We start from the raw sequence: 21,296 nt of genomic DNA, 5'->3' as shown, positions 1-21,296 counted from the left end.
TTCACTTTTATGAGAATTAAATTTGGTCTATTCTCCTGGGTTTTGCCATGTAAAAGAACACCGAGCTAAGAATTTCAATTTTCGTTTTGTAACCCTCAATTTCAGTACCTGTCTCATCCACGAGTGACTAATTGCTAAATTAGATTCTACTAACAGCCTTTGCATATGACCAGAATTTCTTTGGGGTTTAAAGATCATTTGCCAAAATACTGCTACGGTAGTCTTTGCTCTCTTGACAGCCGAATGTGTTTCATTCAGCATCTCTCTATCTATTGTCCTGTGTTTTGTCATACCCGATTATGCTATAGTCTCTGCTGCTTTAGAAATTTCTTTACTGTGCTTGTATACCATGGAGGGTCCCTCCCATTTTGTTCTGCTGGGTACATATCTATCTCAGTGCATGGTCAACTATTTTTTTAAACTTGAGCCATAGTTCTTCTACATGCTCCTGCCCTGTGCTGAAAGTTTTAAGTTCCTCATTGAGATATCACACTACTGATTTTTTATTTACTTTATTGAACATATATATTTTTCTGATTGCTTTAGTTGTCCTTTGATAATCACTGTTGCCACACTTGGGTTATGGTCACTGATACCAGAGATCAGGTCTATTTGTTGCCATTAGATCCGATATATATCTGTCGTGAGTGGGGTTCCTATCTATCTGTTCTAGATAGCTTTCAGAGGAGGCATTAGTAATGTTTCATAGGATCCCTTATCATGCCTACCACTAACAAAACTGTAATTTTCCCATTTAATTGTTGGATGATTAAAGTCTCCAGTGAAGATTATAGTATGATTGGGGAACTTACGTACAATCACACTCTAAAGTTTTTGGTTAGTTAAGGAGATGAGTGTGGTTGATGATATGAGGACCCATTACTATTTTATGCCCATCCCTGATACTGAGTCTTTCCCAAACAATCTCGTGACAACGGTGCTTCGAGCAGTTCCACAAGAAGTGTTTGCTGACATTTTCTGACAGCTTTACAACCAGTGTGAGAACTGTGATGTAGCCAGTGGCGATTACATTCAAGACCAGTAAAGGTATTTTGTGTGTAAATCTTGTTTCCTTTATTTTATGAGATCATTCACTGAACTTTTCAGATAGAGCTTGTCTCTGCACTGTGTTATTTTTGGTTGGAACTCTGTATTAATAGGAAGAGGGGAATTTGATTGTATAAAACTAAATGAGTTTGTGGTTTCCTAATTTAAAAACTTTTGTGCCAAACTAAATAACAAGTTGAACCAAAACATCATTTACTATTTAGTTAGTTTTCAGTCACAGTTGCATATAATCCTCAGTGGTCACTAATCTCAAACGGTTGCATTCATATGCAAACCATTGATTGATTTGACTGTAACATAATTCCTCTGTTACATTCCACAGTTGTCCATCTGAAGCCTATTAAATGTTGCATTGTAAGTATGCTACAGGCAAATAATAGAAATGTAGGTAAAGGTTGAAAATGAACACAAGTGTTTTGAAACTAGCACCATTAAAGATTATACACAACTGTGATGGAGAACTAAGTAAATTGCGTTGCTGGTTCTTGATGCCAAAACATTTTGGAATTGCCCAAAAACACAGTTTACTACATTTGCTGCTGCTTCTTTGCTTCACTTGACAATAATGTTCTGTCACCTGCAGAAAGACAGAGGAAGTACAGGTCTATGCCCATGATAGATGTTTTTTAGTCTAGGCAGTAGTTTGCGGTACTCTCATGAACACTTTCCAGTCAGTAAGCATGTAGGGTAATCAGACTGTGTTCAGAGTAAAACAGTTCAACTGTAACAATTTTATCAGTAAATTGTCAAAATATTCGTAACAAAGTTCCCATATTTACTGCCTTCCCGGAAAGTTCTGAGCCTTGAATTATTCTTGGGACTGAGAGCTGGCGAAAACACAAAGTAAAAATCTATGAGACATTTAGCAAGCCGTGGAATGTTTTATCGGAAAGACGGGTTGGACAACATAGAAGCGGCAGTGTTCACTGTTGTCGACAAATATATTGTCTCCTCTTAGGCTGAAACTGAATGTGATAGTGAAGTTATCTGGTAATGTATATCACGTCTAAGTGAAACAAAGTAAATTGTTAAATGTTTTTGCCAACCACACGAGTCGTCTGTGACAGTTCAAAGAAAGTCTATGGTTAGAGGTCTGCGTGGATAAGAAAAGTGCAATCTGCATCCGCAAGGTACTAATCCGCAACCGCATCCGCATCCACAGCAATTAATCCGCATCCGCAAGTTCCTTATCCGCATCCGCATATATTTAAGTTTTGAATGAGTAATTAATAGTAATAGACAGTGGTACTTAGAATTATGGTATGTAATGACATAGTTATTGTTAGGGTGCCATTTCTGCAACAACTTAACTACTTTTGACTTCTTAAATCACAGGAAATGCTCTATACCTACTCTAAAGCAGACCATTCCAAACAGGAAAGCATTGGCGCTTCGGAGCACACACAGTAGCGGCTCGGATCTCGTGAGATTAGAAACGCTATTTAAAAAAATTAAATTCAATGTAATAGTATTAAATGATGAAAATACAAGTATAAAAACAATTATATTTCGCTGCTCTTGTGCCAAGGCAGCTGAAAATGACGATGGTTTTAAACTGTTACTAGCACATTGCATCATTTACAGACAGTTTTTTTGTACTCACTGCTTGGATGTGTCAAATTTTTGAAGCCATGCAGTCTCGAGAAACCCAGATCCACACGCAACTTCGAATGGTAAAATGTCTTTGCTGACAATATTGATAAGTTTTTCTGTCGCGGCTGTCTTCAAATTTGGCGGGACTTCAGGAAATTTCACGTATCTCTTGGTATTTAAATAAGTAATTATGCTACTTTGTCCAGCATCACACGAATGTTTTAGCAAATTTGAAGTTCCACTTCTGTGTCTAGTGTAGGAATATACTTTTTTACATGCAAAACAAGCCACTATATCTTTTATCTTTTCGTTGCCATCGAATACGTATCCGAATTTTTTCCAAATTGGCGATTTCAATTTGTTTTCCTTCACTAATGTAAAATCACCTTTTTTCACCTTACACGAAATCGTATCCATTTGAAGAAATAACTCTCACTGATATTTGCTACGATGCACGTTGTTACTCGGTCACTACAAAGCGCTAACTGAAGGCAGCGGAAAATTGCAACGGGCACCTGTCTGGTAGACAGTGGGCAGGTTTGCCACCCAGAGAGCACTTCACAGGCAGCACAAAAGACACGGTCACGGAAACGGATTAGACGCTGTTCTCTTGGGTACAGCTACGTCCGTCATAGCCAGGGGCTAAGGACAACAGACATTCGCTCTACCCGGGCCGTGCAAGGTTCCAAGAATGTCAACAGACTTGAAGTTTTCAACTATCATTGCAACGTACGTACTGGGCAGATGCCTTGCTCATTATCCGCAGATGACCCGCGGATATCCGCGCTGGTCGCGATTTTATCCGCCAAGTAACAAATACCGTGGATATCCGCATCCGTGCAGACCTCTATCTATGGTCAATATGAGAGTCATTCAATGACAGTTTATGGTCACTATGTAAAGGATAGTTGCTACTCACCATATAGCAGAGATGCTGAGTTGCAGATAGGCACAATAAAAGACAGTTACAAAATGAGCTTTCGGCCAATAAGGCCTTTGTCGAAAACACACACACACACACACACACACACACGAGCGCATGCATGCGTGCACACAGTCACTGTAACGCAACTCACACACAAATGTCCACTGTCTCTGGCAGCTGAAGCCAGACGTGTGTATGTGTGTGTGCACGCGTGCGCTAGTGTGTGTGTGTGTGTGGGGGGGGGGGGGGGTATTGTCTTTTTTTTTGACAAAGGCCTTGTTACATTCCATCATGGATTTTCCAAAGTCTGTGGTCATTGTGCGTAAATACCCGGATCGTTCGATACTAGTTGGTGTCACTCTAACCTACGGAGTATAGGCTGGGACATGTATGGATTCATTGCAGGATTACAGTCAGTCAGTCTTGTGAAGTACTTTTGAACACATTTTCGGAAAATTGTTTTGAACAGCTAGTTTGGCAGCCCACTGCAATGGAAGTATCTCAGACCATGTAGCTACAAACAGATTGGACCTTGTCAATGGTGTCAGTGTAGAGACTGGGAGTAATGATCATGATGTCATCATAACAGCTATGGTTATGAAAATTAATAAATCAGTCAAGAAGGCTAGGCGAGTGTTTCTGTTAGAAAGAGAAGATAAGCAGTTGCCAGCATCTCATTTGGACAGTGAACTGCAATCATTTACTTCCAGAATGGTGGCCATAGAGGAATTGTGACAAAGTTTAAACAGATCATAAATTGTGCTCTGGGCAAGTATGTACCTAGTAAGTGGATTAAGGATGGGAAAGACCCCCTGTGATTTAATAACAAAATTCAGAAAATACTGAGGAAGCAAATACTGGTGCGCTCACTGCTCAAGAGAGGACAGGCAAATGATGACAGATAAACACTAGTAGAGATTTGTGTGTCTGTTAAAAGATCTATGCATGAAGCGTGCAGCAGCTACCACCACCATACCTTGGCTTAAGCTGTGCTGGAGAACCCAAAAAAAAGAAAAATCTGATCCTATGTAAAATATTTAAGCAGGTCTAAGGCTTCCATCCAGTCATTTGTTAACCAGTCTGGTTTGGCAGTAGACGATAGCAAAAGGAAGGTCGAAGTTTTAAGTTCTTCATTTAAGAAATCGTTCACACAGGAGAAACATACAAACATACTGTTGTCTGACCATCGCACAGAGTCTTGTGCGGATGACATAGTAATAAGCATGGTGTAGAGAAACAACTGAAATAGTTGAAAGCAAATAAGCTGTCAGGTCTGAATGGAATCCGAATTTGTGTTACAAAGAGTACTCTGTCATTTGGCCCCTTACTTAGTTTGCATTTATCACGGATCTCTCGACAAGCGCAAAGTGCCAAACGGCTGAAAAAAATTGCAGGCGACTCCTGTATATAAGAAGGATAAAAGAATAGACCGGCAAAATTGCAGGCCAGTATCCTTAACATCGGTTTACTACAGAATTCTAGAGCATATTCTGAGTTCGAATACAGTAAATTTCCTAGAGATCAAAAAGCTCGTGTCCACAAATCAGCACACCCTCAGAAAGCATTGCTCGTGCAAAACTCGGCTGGCCCTCGATAAAATCTTCTCGGGTCGACTGCCGAGTCGATGCTTCGTTCTGTGGCAACGTTTCAGCAAGTTTCTTACGTGCCACCTTCAGTTGAAGATGAAGATTTACACTTCACGTGAAGATTGCAAGTGAGAAACGTGCTGAAATGTTGCCAGATAGCAACACACTGACTCGGCTGTCAGTTCGATAAGATTTTATCTTCAAGATTTGCCAAGAAAACCTGCATTCTCATATCAACTTGCCGTTTTTTCACATGATATACTGCAAACTGTGGATGCAGGGCAATAGGTAGATTCCATATTGCTAGACTTGACACGGTGCCCCATTGCAGGCTGTTAACAGAGGTACGAGCATATGAAATAAGTTCACAGATATGTGAGTGGCTTGTAGACTTCTTAAGTAATAGAAGCCAGTTTGTTGTTGTTGTTGTTGTTGTTGTTGTTGTTGATGGTGAATGGTAATTGTAGACGGGAGCAACATCAGGAGTACCCCAGGGAAATGTGACAGGACCATTGCTATTTTCTATATACATAAATGATCTGGCAGACGGGATGGGCAGCAGTCTGATATTGTTCGCTGATGATGCTGTGCTGTTTATGACCTAGACAAAACTTCTAGTTCGTGTGATGAGTGGCAGCTGGCTCTCAATGTAGAAAAATGTAAGTTAATGTGGATGAGTAGGAAAAACAAACCCTTTCAGCCTTAGTAGTGTTCTGCTTGGCACAGTCATGTCTTTTACCTATCCGAACAATATAAAGCGATATGAAATGGGACAAGTGTGTGAGGATTGTGATAAAGAAGGCGAATGGTTGCCTTTGGTGTATTGGGAGAATTTTAGGAAAGTATGGTTAATCTGTAAAGGAGACTAGTGTGACCTATTCTTGGGTACTGCTCGTGTGTTTGGGATCCGCACTTGGTCAGATTGAAAGAAGACATTGAAGCAATTTAGAGGCGAGCTGCGAGCTTTGTTACTGGTACGTTTGATCGGCATGCGAGTGTTACGGATATGCTTCGGAAGCTCGAGTCAGAATCTGTGGAGGGAAGAAGACATTCATTTCTAAGAACACTACCAATTCTACTGCCACTAAGATACATTTCGCGTAGGGCCCACAAAGATAAGATTCGAGAAATAGGGGCTCGTGCAGAGGCATATAGACAGTAGTTTTTCCCTCGTTCTGTCTGTGGATGGGAGGGTACCGTCCACCGTGCACTGTACATGGCTTGCGGAGTACGTCTGTTCTCCCTACCTAAATAATGGGATAGCCATCTTTGCGCTACTGGAACATGCTGGTGTAATGTTCTGTTAGTAAAACAGCTATTCTGATGTATGTATGTATGTCATTTGCAATGGTATTGCTTGCAGACTTATTAAGTTTCTCAAATTTGTTCTCTCTCTGAGCTGGAAATCTCCACTAATTTAGAACATTTTAATGTTTTTTTACAGGCTACGCTAATGCGAAGATATACAAATGTGACAATGAGAGGTGTCCACGGCCAGCATGTTACATATCTGGTGGATCGGGCAAGGACGATAGCTTTCCCTGTCTCCGTGCGGCATGTTCCGGACGTTTCCAGGTGGGAACTTTCAAACATTCTATTCCAGACTTATGAGGACTTGTTTGTGACAGGAATCATTGTAGCTTCTTTTGTAAAAGCTGATATTGCATTATACTTTGATTTTAATCAGACAGTCTCTCTCTCTCTCTCTCTCTCTCTCTCTCTCTCTCACACACACACACACACACACACACACACACACACATTTTGTTTTTAATGCACCAAAAACATTTAAATGTTACAATTATATACAGGATGAACCTGAATGCCACTAACGAAATTTTGAAGGTTGTTCAAGGATATTTTCCAAGTATTTTGGTACATGGACCTGTGGTCTCTGTGGTTCATTAGGGTAATTGCATTGCATTTGATTTCTAATCCCCATTTATCTTTCAACTGTGCTCTGTGGCTCCAGAAGCAGACAGCAGTAACAGAGGACAAGTTTGTTAGTCTGTTTCAGGGACAGTCACATTTTAGGGTATCAGAAAAGCTAGACCATGTGTTGTTATTGTGACGTGAAAGTATTTGATTTCTGATGCCGTCTACTGGGGAGCACGTGCACTGAGGAGCTGAACTGACACGCTAGATGTCAGTGGCAATCACATTAGTTGTCTGGATGCAACCAAACCAACCAGGCATACAAAAGACTTGAAATGGTCATGTAGATGGATATTGTAGATATAAAGGTACTTTTACATGGGCCATTAAAATTGAATATTGTAGACAGTATATCCCAATAGTATTGTCTGGCAACATTCCACACACATCAATTGCAGTCACATCTACAACAACATTACCAGCCACGGTTGCTGGCAATGTTGGTGGCAATACATTTAAGGGTCGGAAGTGCTCACAAAGGGCAACACAGTTGAGCTTTGTAGATACATTCTTTTTTAAGTGGAATGCTTCAAAACTGTCAGGGGCTCATGCTGGACATGTACCTCTTCCAGAATTTTATCATAATCTTGAAACATTATTTTGGATATCTCATACAGGTAGTTGTCAAAGAACTGATAGAAATATGAGAGAGCGTATACCAATTCCAACCAGATTGGCGACCGCCTTCCGGTTTCTAGCTACTGGCGATCTGTACAGAAATTCAGTGTGTCTCTCTTCTAATACACTGTTCATCAATAAACCTCTCGGTATCAGAAGCATGCAGTGCTTTGGTAAAAGGAATGAAAGATTTCATTATGGTAACAATTTTTATCTATATTTTATTATTGTTCGCAAGTGCACACCACGTTTTACAGGTATAGCGTGTATCTGAAATGAATGTAGAAAATGAGAGGGTTGGTAGAACGGATGATAACACACAGACACCCATGTCCGCATCCCTTAGCATATGATGCTACGCATCATTGGAGCAGCATCGCACTCCGCCAAGAGGGTAGGCGCAAAATGTGCCATCGGAGCCGTCACTGTAGCAGGTCTGCGCGGCATGGCAACGTTTTTAATCTATTTGTGGCAACAGGGTAAAAGAGAAGTCGGTGTGAAGTTTTATAACCGTTATTTGAAAACAGTTACAAAAAGTGCTCAAGATTAGGCCATTGTCCGTGAATGTGCTCCGTGCAACGACTCTGAATTGACTGACGCACTCTTTCAAACACTTCTAGCAAAGCGTTAATTGAATCGGAGGCTGCCATAATGTGCCATCAGCTCCTCATCAGTGTCAGATTTCAGAAGGCCTCAGAAGGAAAAAAAAAATCAGTGGGTGTCAAGACGGGGGAATGTGAAGTCAGTGCCACCAGTCCACTGCGCCCTATTCAGTTCTCACCAACGGTTTAATCCAAATTCATTCTCACTGCATGTGCGAAGTGCACTATCATGTAGGTATCAAATTTGCTGTCGCACTTTGAGTGGAACATATTCCAACAATTCGGGCAAAGTTTCTCATAAAAAGATTAAGTATCTCTTTGTGGTCGGTCGCCGGGGAAACGTGAGAGAGCCGACCAGATTATAGCCTGCCATACCGGCCCAAATGGTGACGACAAAGCAACATTGGTGGTGACAATGAACAAAGGCGGTGGGCAATTTTTCCGTGCTGACACGTGTTGATTGCAGCTGTCAAACATACTGTAAAAGGTACACGGTTTGGAAAGTCTGGTTGGATGGCACACCTTTGCAAAACCCACTAACAGAATTCAATTGGACATAAAAAATTACCTGGGTTAAGGGCTCAGATCTTCCGAAGGTGGTAGGAGTGCAAATCATTTTCATACCACACACACTAAATTGTGTAATGGCTTACACCCCTTTCTCGTGCGGTATACTGGGAGCTTGTTTAGGACGTGTCCTGCAGCAGTGCTGATGCCTCCTCTTCGAGCCGTGGTGTACGCACTGTGCGTCGACGACCACGTCTGTGGTGCCGTCGCACCTGTAACACAAAGTTAATACACCGCGTTTCAAAGTAGGCCTTAAATGCGCTTATGCCTCTCCCTCTGGGAAATGTACCTCAGGTGAACCTTTCTCTCGTAGGGATCTGGGAATGGCAGTAAATCCACACGGATCTGTCACTCGGCGATTTGGAAACTGCCGAATGTGCAAACGGTGGGCAGTGTGAGCATTTCCATTCGCCGCCCGGTGAGCACAGTGCACGTCTGCCCTTTCCAGCCAAGAATAGTGCTCAGTTTCCTGTACACTCCACACAGTAACAGACACAGGAGTGCCCCGGATAATGACAAACTGAGCCAGGATGAACCGGACTGCAGTGTGCACAGATACGGGCCTCTATGCGACACGTATGAAACAGGCCCTTGCCCAGCCAAAAGCAACCTGTTACATCCCAGTAAGAGGCAGAAAACCCGTAATGTCCCACCTGGAATATCCGCGACTGTGTTGACTACAGCACTTGCAAATAAATATCACAAAACTTTGATCTCGATGGTGCACGATGCTGTTCAATGATGCCTAATGCTGTACCCGAAGGGATGCGGACATTGATTGCTGTGTGAAATATGCTTGTTATGACCCACTATGCCAGCCCTCTCATTTTCTACATTAATTTCAGTACACCCTGTAAATTCCTGCTTCAGGCACATCTTGCGATAGAATGAAACTCGTGGCATCAAAAGCAAACCGAATTGCACTTCCCCTATTCCTATACAAATTTTTTGACTTGCAGTTGGCAAAAGTTTGAAGACCTTGTAATTTTTTTGTACTTTGAGAATGATTCTGAGCTCGTTGACAATAGTTTGGCAAGTGTACTTGTCTGGTTGCAGTCTTTGTATACATTTTTTTTATGTCCCAAACCTCTGTTCATACATGAATAACATTTATGAAATGTGTGGTTCTCTTGTTTGCCCACTTCTGCATTACTGTACACGAAATGCTCACAACAACAAACAACTGACAAAACGTGGAGCTATATGTACACGTGCAAACTTTAGAAGGGAAGTGAAAAAGTGTTGTTTTCTTTTAGACATTTGACTGTAGCGACATCAACAGAGCTGAGAGCGAGAGGAAAGCATTTACATTCAAAGACAAATATAGAAATTGCCATATAATATGATCCACACTCCTCAGCAAAACATGCGCAACTATCAGCAGTATTGCCTGACCATCCTGTGTGTATTGCATCCGCATTGCAGCAATGTTGGCAGCAGTGCTGTCGAGGCCAAATACTGCCTTAAAATGTGGGCCTCGTAAGTGTACTGCAAGTCAAGTTGAGGACGATTACAACTGTCTACAGTTTTCATTACTCGTGACTCGCAAAAATAAGGGTTCGTTAAATCTGGAGATTCTGTTTCCTGTGGGAGTGTACTACAAAATTTCTGGACAGCGTACAGAAAAGTAGCAATCCTCCTGCGTGTTGTGGAAGTATTTCCTACCCAGTTCAGGAGCTCGTTCAGTTCTTCACTTCATTATGATAAAGTGTAGGCCCAACTGTACTGACTGGTCGCCATGTTGTCATCAGCCCTTAGGCATCACTGGATGCAGATACAGAGGGGCATCTGATGAGCACACCACTCTACTGGCTGTTGTCAGTTTTAGTGACCTGTAGCGCTACTTCTCGATCGAGTAGCTCCCGAAATGGTCTCGCGAGTGCTGTGTGCACCCCACTTGGCGACAGCACTCGGCAGACCTGTCGGAGCTCTAGCAGATTCCGACGGCACTTAAATTTGGTGGTAACAGGTATTACCACTGCAGCAATGCCATTGGGAATCTCTTTGACATATAACCCTGTATTAAATTTGGCAGTGTCATGTTCTTTCAATAGTTTATACTTTCTGTAGCCAAAGCATCGCTTTCTCCACTTCCGTTTTGAAACAACAGATTGTGGCGTTTTTTTAAAACAGTCCAATCAGTCATGATATTTTCAATGCTGATCCTCAGGGCAGTTTCACAGAGCTTGTCTTGCAATATGTTTCTGCATATAGGAGTGCTGCCACTTCTCATTCCTTGAAACTGCTTTAAAAGAATATTTTCCACATCATTGAATGTAGATGTAGAAATGTTCATTCTTTTGGATCAAGAATCGCTAGCTTCGGCCTTTAAGAACGCTTCCTTACTTTTCAGTGTGCCGTACATGCACACAGAGCCAAATAGTATTTCCGTGGTGTGTCAGATAGTTTTAAGTTAAGATACTCATTGACACAGTGATCGTAAGCGTTTGCTGAACTGTAAGTGTTCTACATTTGCAGGGTGTAGCTCCACAAAATTAAAATTGGTGATTTCAGGACTTCAGTAAATGAATGACTACACTTTAACATTTCATAGACTGCATGATGGTGACATCAGATCACGTGGGCTAAGTCGCATGTTAGCAGAGCAGAAATAGATTTCAGATTCATTCAGTGCACATGCCGATACCACTATAAGTGAAGTAGCGGTATTGACTACGGGTTAGGCATGTGTTGACCAATAGAATCGATGACCATTAACTGCGTCACACAGTACAAGGTACAATGCCTGAAACTGAAAGAAAGTGGAAGTTCATTCGGACATGTTAAGGTTTGAGTAAAAAATTGGATTTTAATTTGCAGAATGTTTAGAGTTTATTTCTTAAAAGCAGAATCTTGGTTAAAATGGGGTACGGTAAGGGGACCTAGAATGCAAAAAGAATTTTTGACATTTTTGCAATTTTATCCCATTAGCAAATTTGCAATTTTCGTAATAAAATGGTAGATAAAGCACTTATAAATTTGCAAGGGAAGTGTGTGTGTGGAAATGAGGGAATTTCAAACATATCAGGGAAAAATCTCGTTTTCTTCTCGGTAGCATGAAATTTATTGTTTACTGAGATGCTTTTTTGCTGGCTAGGTGTAGCTGAGTACGTGCGCCGCTTCCCGACTCTCTCTTTCCTACTGCTCCTCCCCTTCCCACCCTACACCTGCCCTCAGCTTGCAGTCACTGCTGCCACCGCTACTTGCTGCTAGCCTAGTAGTTGCCGATGAGAGGCAGGGCGGTGTGAGTAGTAGTTTGCTCGGAAGACACGACGGCCGGAGACGACGGTCGTGTGTGCACGAGTTGTGCCTGTGTGAATATGTGTGCGTTCTGTTTTGCTGACAAAGGCTGTGGCCAAAAATTTTGTAGTGAGAGTGCGATTGTCTTTTCTATGTGCCTGTCTGTGGATGGGCGATCATCTTCAGTCACTTGCTACCTGTGCTCATTAGTATTGATTCTCAGAGTATTCACGGAAGGTACGTGTTGCTCAGATTGGTCACTGCAGTCCCATTTCATCAATACAGTGTACACGACACTCAAATAGCTGGCCACAAGATTGGACTTCCGTGACGGGCCAAAACCGCAGGCCATTTCTGTGGGTGTGTCTAACAGATCGGGCCTGCCGATCTGAAGCGCACAGTTTCCCACCGATGTGCGGGCTCTGCCTGTCGGATCTAGTCTCAGCGATCGGCCCGCAGGCCGGGTGTAATGTGGTGGATTTTCACAGTTTATCCACAGGCCAGGACTGCAGTGCTCATCGGAAGGCCAGAGGCCACGGGTGATGGATTTCAGGAATTGCGACTGTCTCACCACAATGCATTGTACAGTCTGGCATTTTATAGATATTTTATTTGTTCTAGTACATTTTGGCACTTCAAAAGTAGTTTATATATTGGAAAGTATGGACGATAAGAAGAAGAAAATTGTCAGTCACTGACAGTTTGTACGCTATGTATTCGTAGATTTCTCGAAAGAAAAATCACAAAATTGTGTAAAATAATAGATATAGCACATTGGGTAATAATTGACAATAATGGACATTGTAGAACCAACATTTTATTTGTGGACACATACAGTGTTGGTTTACACAACTCTTCCCCACCTTATACATTTCTTTCAAGAGGCCTACTTTTTTGTGGTTATTTCTGAAAGCAGTGAAGGTATTTGTAAATCTTTCTTGTGATTCCAACGAAATGCGTATTTTTACCACCAAATCTGTTTTGCTTTATTGGAATAAAATTACGTCAGTGGTCTTACTGAAACATATATACCATTTGGCTTACTTTCTCCATTTAAAAGCAGTTCATGACACAAGATGTTGATGTTTGTACTTAAGATTTTTGCTCACATGTGTAGAAAGACAGAAAGCCTTACCTTTTTTTTTTTTTTTTTTTTTTTTGTCAACTTTTGTCTTTTTTTACCCTTGAGATCTCAAAATTTGCCAGGGAAAAGTGCTAAGACTATTCTGGAAATAACAGAGAATTTCACTTGGGGAAACTTGTGGCAACCCTGATAGAAAGATGTTGATTGCAATATTACAAAAGTGAAATTATGTTGTTTTTGTGTATAGTAGTGTCGAAAACAGTACTGCAGCTTTTTGTAATCTAAACCCCTGCAGTATGTTAAAGTTTCAAGAATTCTGTTGCTGTAGCATCCAGTGTGGAACTGGAAAGGTAATTGACTTTCAGATATTGAAAAACATTGTTATAAATTAAATCAGTGAGCTAAGAAAAACATACCTGTGGCCTTAACTATGAAGGTACAGGTGATGTAATGGAAGCCTCTGCAGCTATTTGAAGTTTTTGGTCGGTCCGTGATGGAAACGGCTGTGTGTTACTGTTGAGTTCTTAGGTGGTGGAGACTCAAAAGCATGCAACGATGCACTAGGAGGTTTGCGTGATGGTAATAATAATATCATCATCGCAAAGCTGGAATGTGTAGAAATTTCCTGCCAGATTAAAACTGTGTGCCGGGCAGAGATTTGAATTCAGGGACGTAGCCTTTGGCGGGCAAGTGCTCTACCATCTGAGCTACCCAAGCACGACTCGCACTCTGTCCTAACTGCTTCACTTCTGCCAGTTTCGTATCGGCACACACTCCACTGCAGAGTTAAAATCTCATTCTGGAATGTGTTGATCACCTAGAGAAGGGTATGGGCCCCAGGCCGAGGGAGTTGACACTAAGTTTGAGAAACCAGGAACTTTCTGACAGTAAAGTCGTAAGTGGTTGTTTGGCAGACAAAGTTATTGATGAAATACAGCAGTACTGTAGGATAACCATTAGGAATAACATTGATGATTTGTTCAGAGTAAGGCAGCCACAAACTGTAACAGATGACAAACCAATACATCTACATTATCCTGTGGGACCAAAATCGTGGTGCAAATAATGCAACAGCTAGTACTCAGACACTTCATACAGCAAGAAACATTCTATCCCAGCAGCAGTCATGGAAGGCATAAATCCCACTTACAGAGACCTGGCTCATCCTGATTTGTTGAGGAAGTGTCCACAAGGACAGACACAGAACCCATACGAGCCCTTCATCGATCTCGTATCTGCTCGCGTACCAAAAGATGTTTTTGTTGGGAGGATGACACTAAAATGAGGGGACATCTGTGATGCTGTTATTGTGTTTAATGATAGCAGTAATGCTAGGGGAAAGTGCTACAGCATATGGGAATTATTCCTAGAGTAAACTGAATCAAATTATTTCAATGAATGGTAAAGTTTCGCATCATAAATAGGTATACCCAGCAGAAATGGCCACTAAGTAGTCCAGGAGGGAGAAAAGAAAGAGGTCCATGGAAAAATGATCCAAAGGGTGATACACTGTATGGCGCAAGGTGCTTCTGAATGAGTAAAAATAAAAAATAAAACTATATATGACGGTAGTATCTGTTCCCGAAAGAACAGTTACCGTGGATGACCATGCAGCTTTGTTAGAAATGAAATGAGGATATCCTCTGTGCCTGCGGTGGCTCAGATGGATAGAGCATCTGCCATGTAAGCAGGAGATCCCGGGTTCGAGTCCCGGTCGGGGCACACATTTTCAACATGTCCCCAATGGAGTAGATCAACGCCTGCTTGCAGCTAGGGTATCCATTTAATCATCATTTCAAAAAATAAAACCTTTATTTAGTAAGGTGTCCGTTTCAAACTTAAGAAACCATTTTTGAAAATTTACATTTTCATTTGCATTATTTGCTAATTCTCAGGAACCATGTGGAATAGAGTATGCAAATTTTCAAGGAGTTGCAACAAATATACTGAGTCTACTGAGCTAAAATAGAAACATTATGTCAAGTATAATTAAAATTGTTTTGGAGAAGGTACAAGAAGTCATGCAAAATTTTAACCATGTAGTTACAAAATTATATTTCCCAAACCACAGGCTGAAATGGAATAATTTTAGTTCAGTACACGAAAAACATATTGTATAATGTCCTGTAAATGTTTCATTTTCATTGCTACAGTGGTTTCTAAAGTACAGGAAACTTAAGTGACAGAGTTTAACATTGTTGACACTAGATGTTCAACTTCCCGTTAAAAACATAGAGGAATAAAATTGTTTTTATGGGATTTTTTCCAGGACTGAAGGACATCTTCATTAAAAGTGAGATTTCCTTAAAAGCAGGTTCATTAATCAGGGTTTTATTGTTGAGAGTTTTGCAAAATTCTTGATCACAGCTACGCTGATACTTTGAAATGCCAGCCAGTCAAGAAATATTTTCGGGAATTGGCTTAAAATTTTTTATTTCAAAGGCCCCAGTTAAGTCTGTACAAGTTATCTCCCTTAGCAACTTCAGCTATGCATACGTTATCCGAGCTGCCTGCTTTTGGAACCGAAGCAGTTCTGTGTGGTTAAATCTGCTGACACCAGACGCCTTCAGCCCTCTGCCAAAGTTCGCTGGCGAATTCGTCACATCGCTTTAGCCAATAGTGAACTCGTGAGGCAGGTCACGTGTTTGGACACTGGATGGTTTGGAGAGCAGAACTCATTTGATCCAGGCCTCTACTAAAACAGATGTGTTTCTGGGGGGCAGAGCATCTGCCTCTGCGTTCCACGACTGACGACCAACAGAACGTAACATGAACTGCCTCCTCTCCCATTGCCTACTTTATTTAGTTTGTTGAACCTTCTAGAATGGCCTACACCTGGTAACTTCCTACCCGAGGCATGCCCCATGCATCCCTTACATTGAAATATATTCTCTTTATTTTACCATTTAGTATCAGCCCTGGACGCCCACTCCCAATTCCTGACAGCTCGACTACCTGTACTATACCGTCAGTGGAGCAGACATGGAAGAAATATTTTGTTTCTCAGTTTGATGTTAGTGAGTGAACATAATAGGACCTGGTGATTGGTTAAAGACTTTTATCACTCATCCGGGTCTCAGCTGGCTGCTATGCTATAATCACTGTAGGTTTTTTAATATGTGTGCAGTATAGAAATATTTGGTGGTCATGCTTGCATGATACATTTAGAGGTCTAATGATGAAACATATCATCAGATACCACTTTGAGGATTAGTCACATTACACATCCAGACTCTGCAAGCCATCTGACATGAGTGTGAGGATGTGGTTACTTCTGGAATCACTAGCTAATCCCAAAATTCCCTTTTTCATTGAGGAATGGTGTGTGGGATGAATGATTGTCGGTAGACGTCTGTACGAACTCTGATTTCTCTTGATTTTCTCATCGTGGTCATTTTGCAAGAAATTTGTGGGAGGAAGTAATATGTTACCAGACACTTCGTCGAACGTTTCCAGAGCAATGCTATCCGTGATGCACACCTGTGTCGTATTGTCTACAAATTGAATCTGTTGAGCATCTCTAAAGCTACGTTTACACTGGGGGATTTGTTCCGGAGATTTGTGCCCGGCACAGGCTGCAGAGAAAAGTATCTCGCGACCTAGTCCAGAGACATGTGCCTGTCACAAGCAGCCGACGTGAGTGTTCTTACTGGTGACATGTTTCACGGAAAATGGTGTCCAATGCAGAACTTCTATTTCTCTGTGTTAGCACTGTGAATATAATTGTAAAAAAAGACAATAATCTGAGAAATGAATGTAGATGTTGGGATGCGTAACTTTTTCCATAAATGATGCAGTCGTGGAGCTTACTGTTCAGTGACGAGTGACCCGAAAGTTGAAGACAAACAGGATTTCAAAAATTTTGTTCGTGTCTCTACAATGGACTTTGAAGTATTACTAAATATGATAGCTCAATACTACACACTGAAGGATACAAAGTTTTAGAAGCTGTAACTGCTGCTGAACAGCTTGCAGTTACATTACATTTTTTAGCAATTGGAGATTCGTACAGCTCCTCGATGTACATGCGTAGCATTTCCAACCCCAAAATCAGTCAAATCATTATAAAAAGTTTGTCAGGCTAATAAAGGCACTTAAAAGATAAATTGAGGTAGGAACTTGTTATGCTTACTGATATTTTATTTAAAACTAAATGCCATTAACTGCAGTTATAAACAAATTGATTTGGACAAAAAAACATTAGTTGTCCTCAGTTACATATAAATATTTTCCAGCTGCCCCTCATTTGTGTCAGCTGGTGCAGAGTTTCCGTTATTGCCCTTGATTCATTCTGTAATTCATCTAATGTTTCAGGTTTGCCTCAAGAATGTTCTTTATCCTCTCCTACAGTATCGTAAGGCATTTTATGTTTCAAAATTCTCGATGTTAACATTCCATATATTTTGCGAATGATGTAAACTTAGGATAAGTTTGGCCTTCTTGCGCTGTGGACTTTGAGGTGGCTCCGAATAAGTACTCGAAGTACTGGTACTTCATTCCTCCTCCAGCAGTTCTGTTTCCTCTTTGACACTTGTCTCTTCTGATGTAACCCCCCCCCCCCCCTCCCCCAAAAGAAAAGGAAAAACACATTCTTCAGATTTTTTTGTTTATTTTTGTTTATTATTGAGGATACCGATTGCTGGAGCACAGTTGAACGAAACTCCTCAAGAGAATTTGAGATTAGGTGGAACTTTCCTCACTGCATAAGGGCTTTAGGTGGAAAACATTTGCAAACTACCGAGCGAGGCGGTGCAGTGGTTAGCACACTGGACTCGCATTCTGGAGGACGACTGTTCAATCCCGCGTCTGGCCATCCTGATTTAGGTTTTCCGTGATTTCCCTAAATCGCTCCAGTAAATGCCTGGATAGTTCCTTTGAAAGGACACGGCTGACTTCCTTCCCAGTCCTTCGCTAATCCGATGAGACCGATGACCTCGCAGTTTGGTCTCTTTTTCCCCAAACAACCCAACCCAACAATTTGCAAACTGTTAATCCTGCTCATGCTGGAAGCACTTGCTGCAACTATATAGACACATTCTGCATGGTGTTAATGGCATTAGTGGATGCCGATTACCAGGTTCTTTATGCAGGTGTGGGAGTACAAGGGTGTTTTTCAGATGGAGGTGTATTTAACCATGCATCCTTTAACAAAGCCCTTCAAGCAGGTGAGCTGCACATACCAGGACGGTAATCTCTGTCTGGTAGAGCACCCCTTATATAATTGTTGCAGATGATGCTTTTGTACAACAAGAATATGTCATGAAACTCTTTCCAGGTAATCATAACAAAGGAAGAATATTTAACTACGGCTCTGTAGAGCCTGGCGAGTTGTCAAAAATGCCTTTGGAGTATAACTCTCTGTTTGCCATTTTCTATGAAAACCTATTAATCTTGAGCCCCATAAAGCAACTATTGTGACTTTGTGCTGCGTTCATCTTCATAACTTCCTAAGAAGAAACTGAGAAGCTTGTATACTTTATTCACCACCTGGCAGTTTAGATACTGATAACTTAGCAGGGGCGACTGTAGAACCAGGGAGGTGGAGAGCACCCCCCCCCCCCCCCCCACCCCCCCACCCACCCGTACCACCACCATTTACATTGCTATGAAGACTCGGTAGAAATGTTGCCGAGGACGGTAAGCAAATTAGAAATGAGTTGCAGCATATTTTGTCACTACTGGCAAGTGGAGTGGCAAAATTTGTTTGCTTCGCGTCGATGATAGTTCAGTGATAACTATGAAGTTCATTGAAAAGGCTTTCCCTTTCAAGCACTACTGTAAACAACACATTTACATTCTTCGTTGTTATGCAGATAAATATCTGTGATAAAAATGATGTAAAATAAGTATGCTCTAACTTCCCTCAAACGTGTGTAAACTCATTCTCAGGCTGTTTATGTCCTTGAGGAAGTGCAGTGAATTGTATGCCTGAATATGTAAAACTATTCTCTGCCGGATCCTGATGTGTTTGAAGATAAAGATTTATTGTATTCTCGGAGGAATTGGGACCTGAGGTTATGAAGTTTGCTGTCTCTCTCCCTTTATCCGACACGCTGATTAAAGACATTAGCTGGTGAGTTTCATCATTTTTGGAATTGCGGGTTTCATGATCTGGGGATGTTAGATCCCACAACGAGCATCTTTTGTGAATTCTTCAGTATGTTTTACTGTATTATTTTTTGTCCACTCCATCTTGACAAACAAATGGAAAACAAGGTTATTCTGATTACTATGGAATGTATACGGCTATAATCTACTTGTATGCTTGTACCCAAGATGGAACATCACAGGTCTGCCTGTGAGCTGCGCATGTGCAGTTGATGATGTATCTGGGATTTGTGCGGTGTTTTAGACGAGCCAACGGATACAGGACCATGTGCCAGAACGGAGTATTTCTCAGAGTTCTAGCATCAGATGTTGCAGGAACTTGCAGCTTGGGCCACGCCTCATTGGCTGCACGAGCCGGGCATAAATCTCCACAACAAATCCCACAATGTGAACATAGCTAACACTCATGCTTGCAGTCTCTCTCTCTCTCTCTCTCTCTCTCTCTCTCTCTCTCTCTCTCTCTCTCTCTTCCCCCCCCCCCCCCCCCCTCCTTCTTCTGTAAATCATACTTGGCTATGGGGCTGACAAACAGTACTAGCAAATCGGACGATCGAGTGTTTTATAAGTCACTTCTTTTGCGAATGAAGTGCATTTCCTTAGGATTCTTCCAGTAAATCTCAGCCTCGCATGATCTTTCCCTAAAATTTTTGTTACTTGTGTGATACACTGTTTCAATAATGTTGATACAATGTGTCCACTAAACAGACTTTTGTAATTATTCTGAGAAAAAAAAGTAATGGAATGGTGTGTTCACTTTACTAAAATATAATTTTTTTTCTTAGCTGATGGTCTTGAAGGTGCCATCATCTTCTTTTCAGGGATCATCACGGTTACTTTCTGGAGAAAGAAATAAAAATTTTATGGGATTGTAAATATTAGTTGGGTCACTAACAAAAAGGTGAAAAAGTTTTCACACTTTTAATATCTATATTAGGAAACATTTGTGTGATTGACAGAACATGCAGTCTTCAATTTCCAACTTTAACTCTGTTACATCTATGTAACTGTTTGGGCACCCTCTATTGTGAATTGTGTTTGTTTCATCTCACTTTATCACATACTCTACAGTGGTGAACTACCTGTAACGTTTTGTTTGACCTTGCACTTGAAGCCGTTGCATTTTTTCCAATAGTGATGTTCCTTAATAGAAGTATTTTTATAGGTGTAAACTTGGAGTGTGTTTCAGGATTTTCTCACCAAATTTTCCTGTGAAATTACGCATTACTTTTTCTTAGTCGTTTACAGAGTTGTGCGATGCTTGGTGGTTGCAGGTCGTCCGGCACGTATCGTTTGTGGATTGCCCGGGTCACGACATTCTTATGGCGACCATGTTGAACGGTGCCGCCGTGATGGATGCAGCACTCCTGCTTATAGGTAAGTGGATATTGTGTCCCTGTCTCCCTGTACTGTGCGTAATGTGATTTAGCACACTTTTTCCTTAAAAATGTTGCATGCGACAAAAGAACTTCTGATTCTTATACATGCAGTGACCAGGGCTATATAGAAGTAGGTTTTTGCTTTAGTACATATGTGTGTGTATATTATTTAAGTCAAAACAGTTACAACTTTTAGTGTTATTTTTTGACAGCATAGTTTTCTGTTCTTAAGAAGTTAAAGAATGAACAATTTATATGTTTATAAAAATCATTGTAACAGTATTATGAAAGGGAAAGTTCCTACTCACCATATAGCGGAGATGCTGAGACGCAGGTACTCACAACAAAAAGACTGTCACAAATAAAGCTGCATGTCTACCCTCTTGCTATTTTTTCCCCTCCCTTGGGGAACATGTCTGGGGTGTTATTGGAAATGTTCTGCATTGTCCGTCACCGACATTAGAACCGTCTCACCACCAGTTATTCGTTCCCTTATTTTTCTTTGTTTCCCTTCTCCTGTCCTTGCTCCGATTTGGTGTTTGAGGATCCTCTTTTTCTTCTTCCTCCCTGTGCGCTCCTGAAGGCCGGCCCAGG

At 41.3% G+C, this 21,296-nt stretch overlaps 1 protein-coding gene and 1 non-coding gene across 2 annotated transcripts in view; both read left to right on the top strand.

The window, feature by feature from the left end:
- LOC124553896 (eukaryotic translation initiation factor 2 subunit 3) overlaps window positions 1-21,296 on the top strand; it is a 99,324-nt gene that overhangs the window by 11,710 nt on the left and 66,318 nt on the right. Inside the window, exons 4-5 of the mRNA XM_047127911.1 lie at window positions 6,617-6,747; window positions 20,598-20,700. Coding sequence (XP_046983867.1) covers window positions 6,617-6,747; window positions 20,598-20,700 — 234 coding nt within the window. The remainder of the gene's footprint in view (window positions 1-6,616; window positions 6,748-20,597; window positions 20,701-21,296) is intronic.
- On the top strand, window positions 14,866-14,940 carry Trnat-ugu. The gene has a single exon. It is a non-coding gene; the product is annotated as a tRNA-Thr (tRNA).

The sequence above is a fragment of the Schistocerca americana genome, chromosome 11 (assembly GCF_021461395.2).
Source record: "Schistocerca americana isolate TAMUIC-IGC-003095 chromosome 11, iqSchAmer2.1, whole genome shotgun sequence".
Classification (NCBI taxonomy): Eukaryota; Metazoa; Arthropoda; class Insecta; order Orthoptera; family Acrididae; genus Schistocerca; species Schistocerca americana.
The sequence above is the reverse complement of the archived record's forward strand: the minus strand, read 5'-3'. Positions and strand labels throughout refer to the sequence as shown.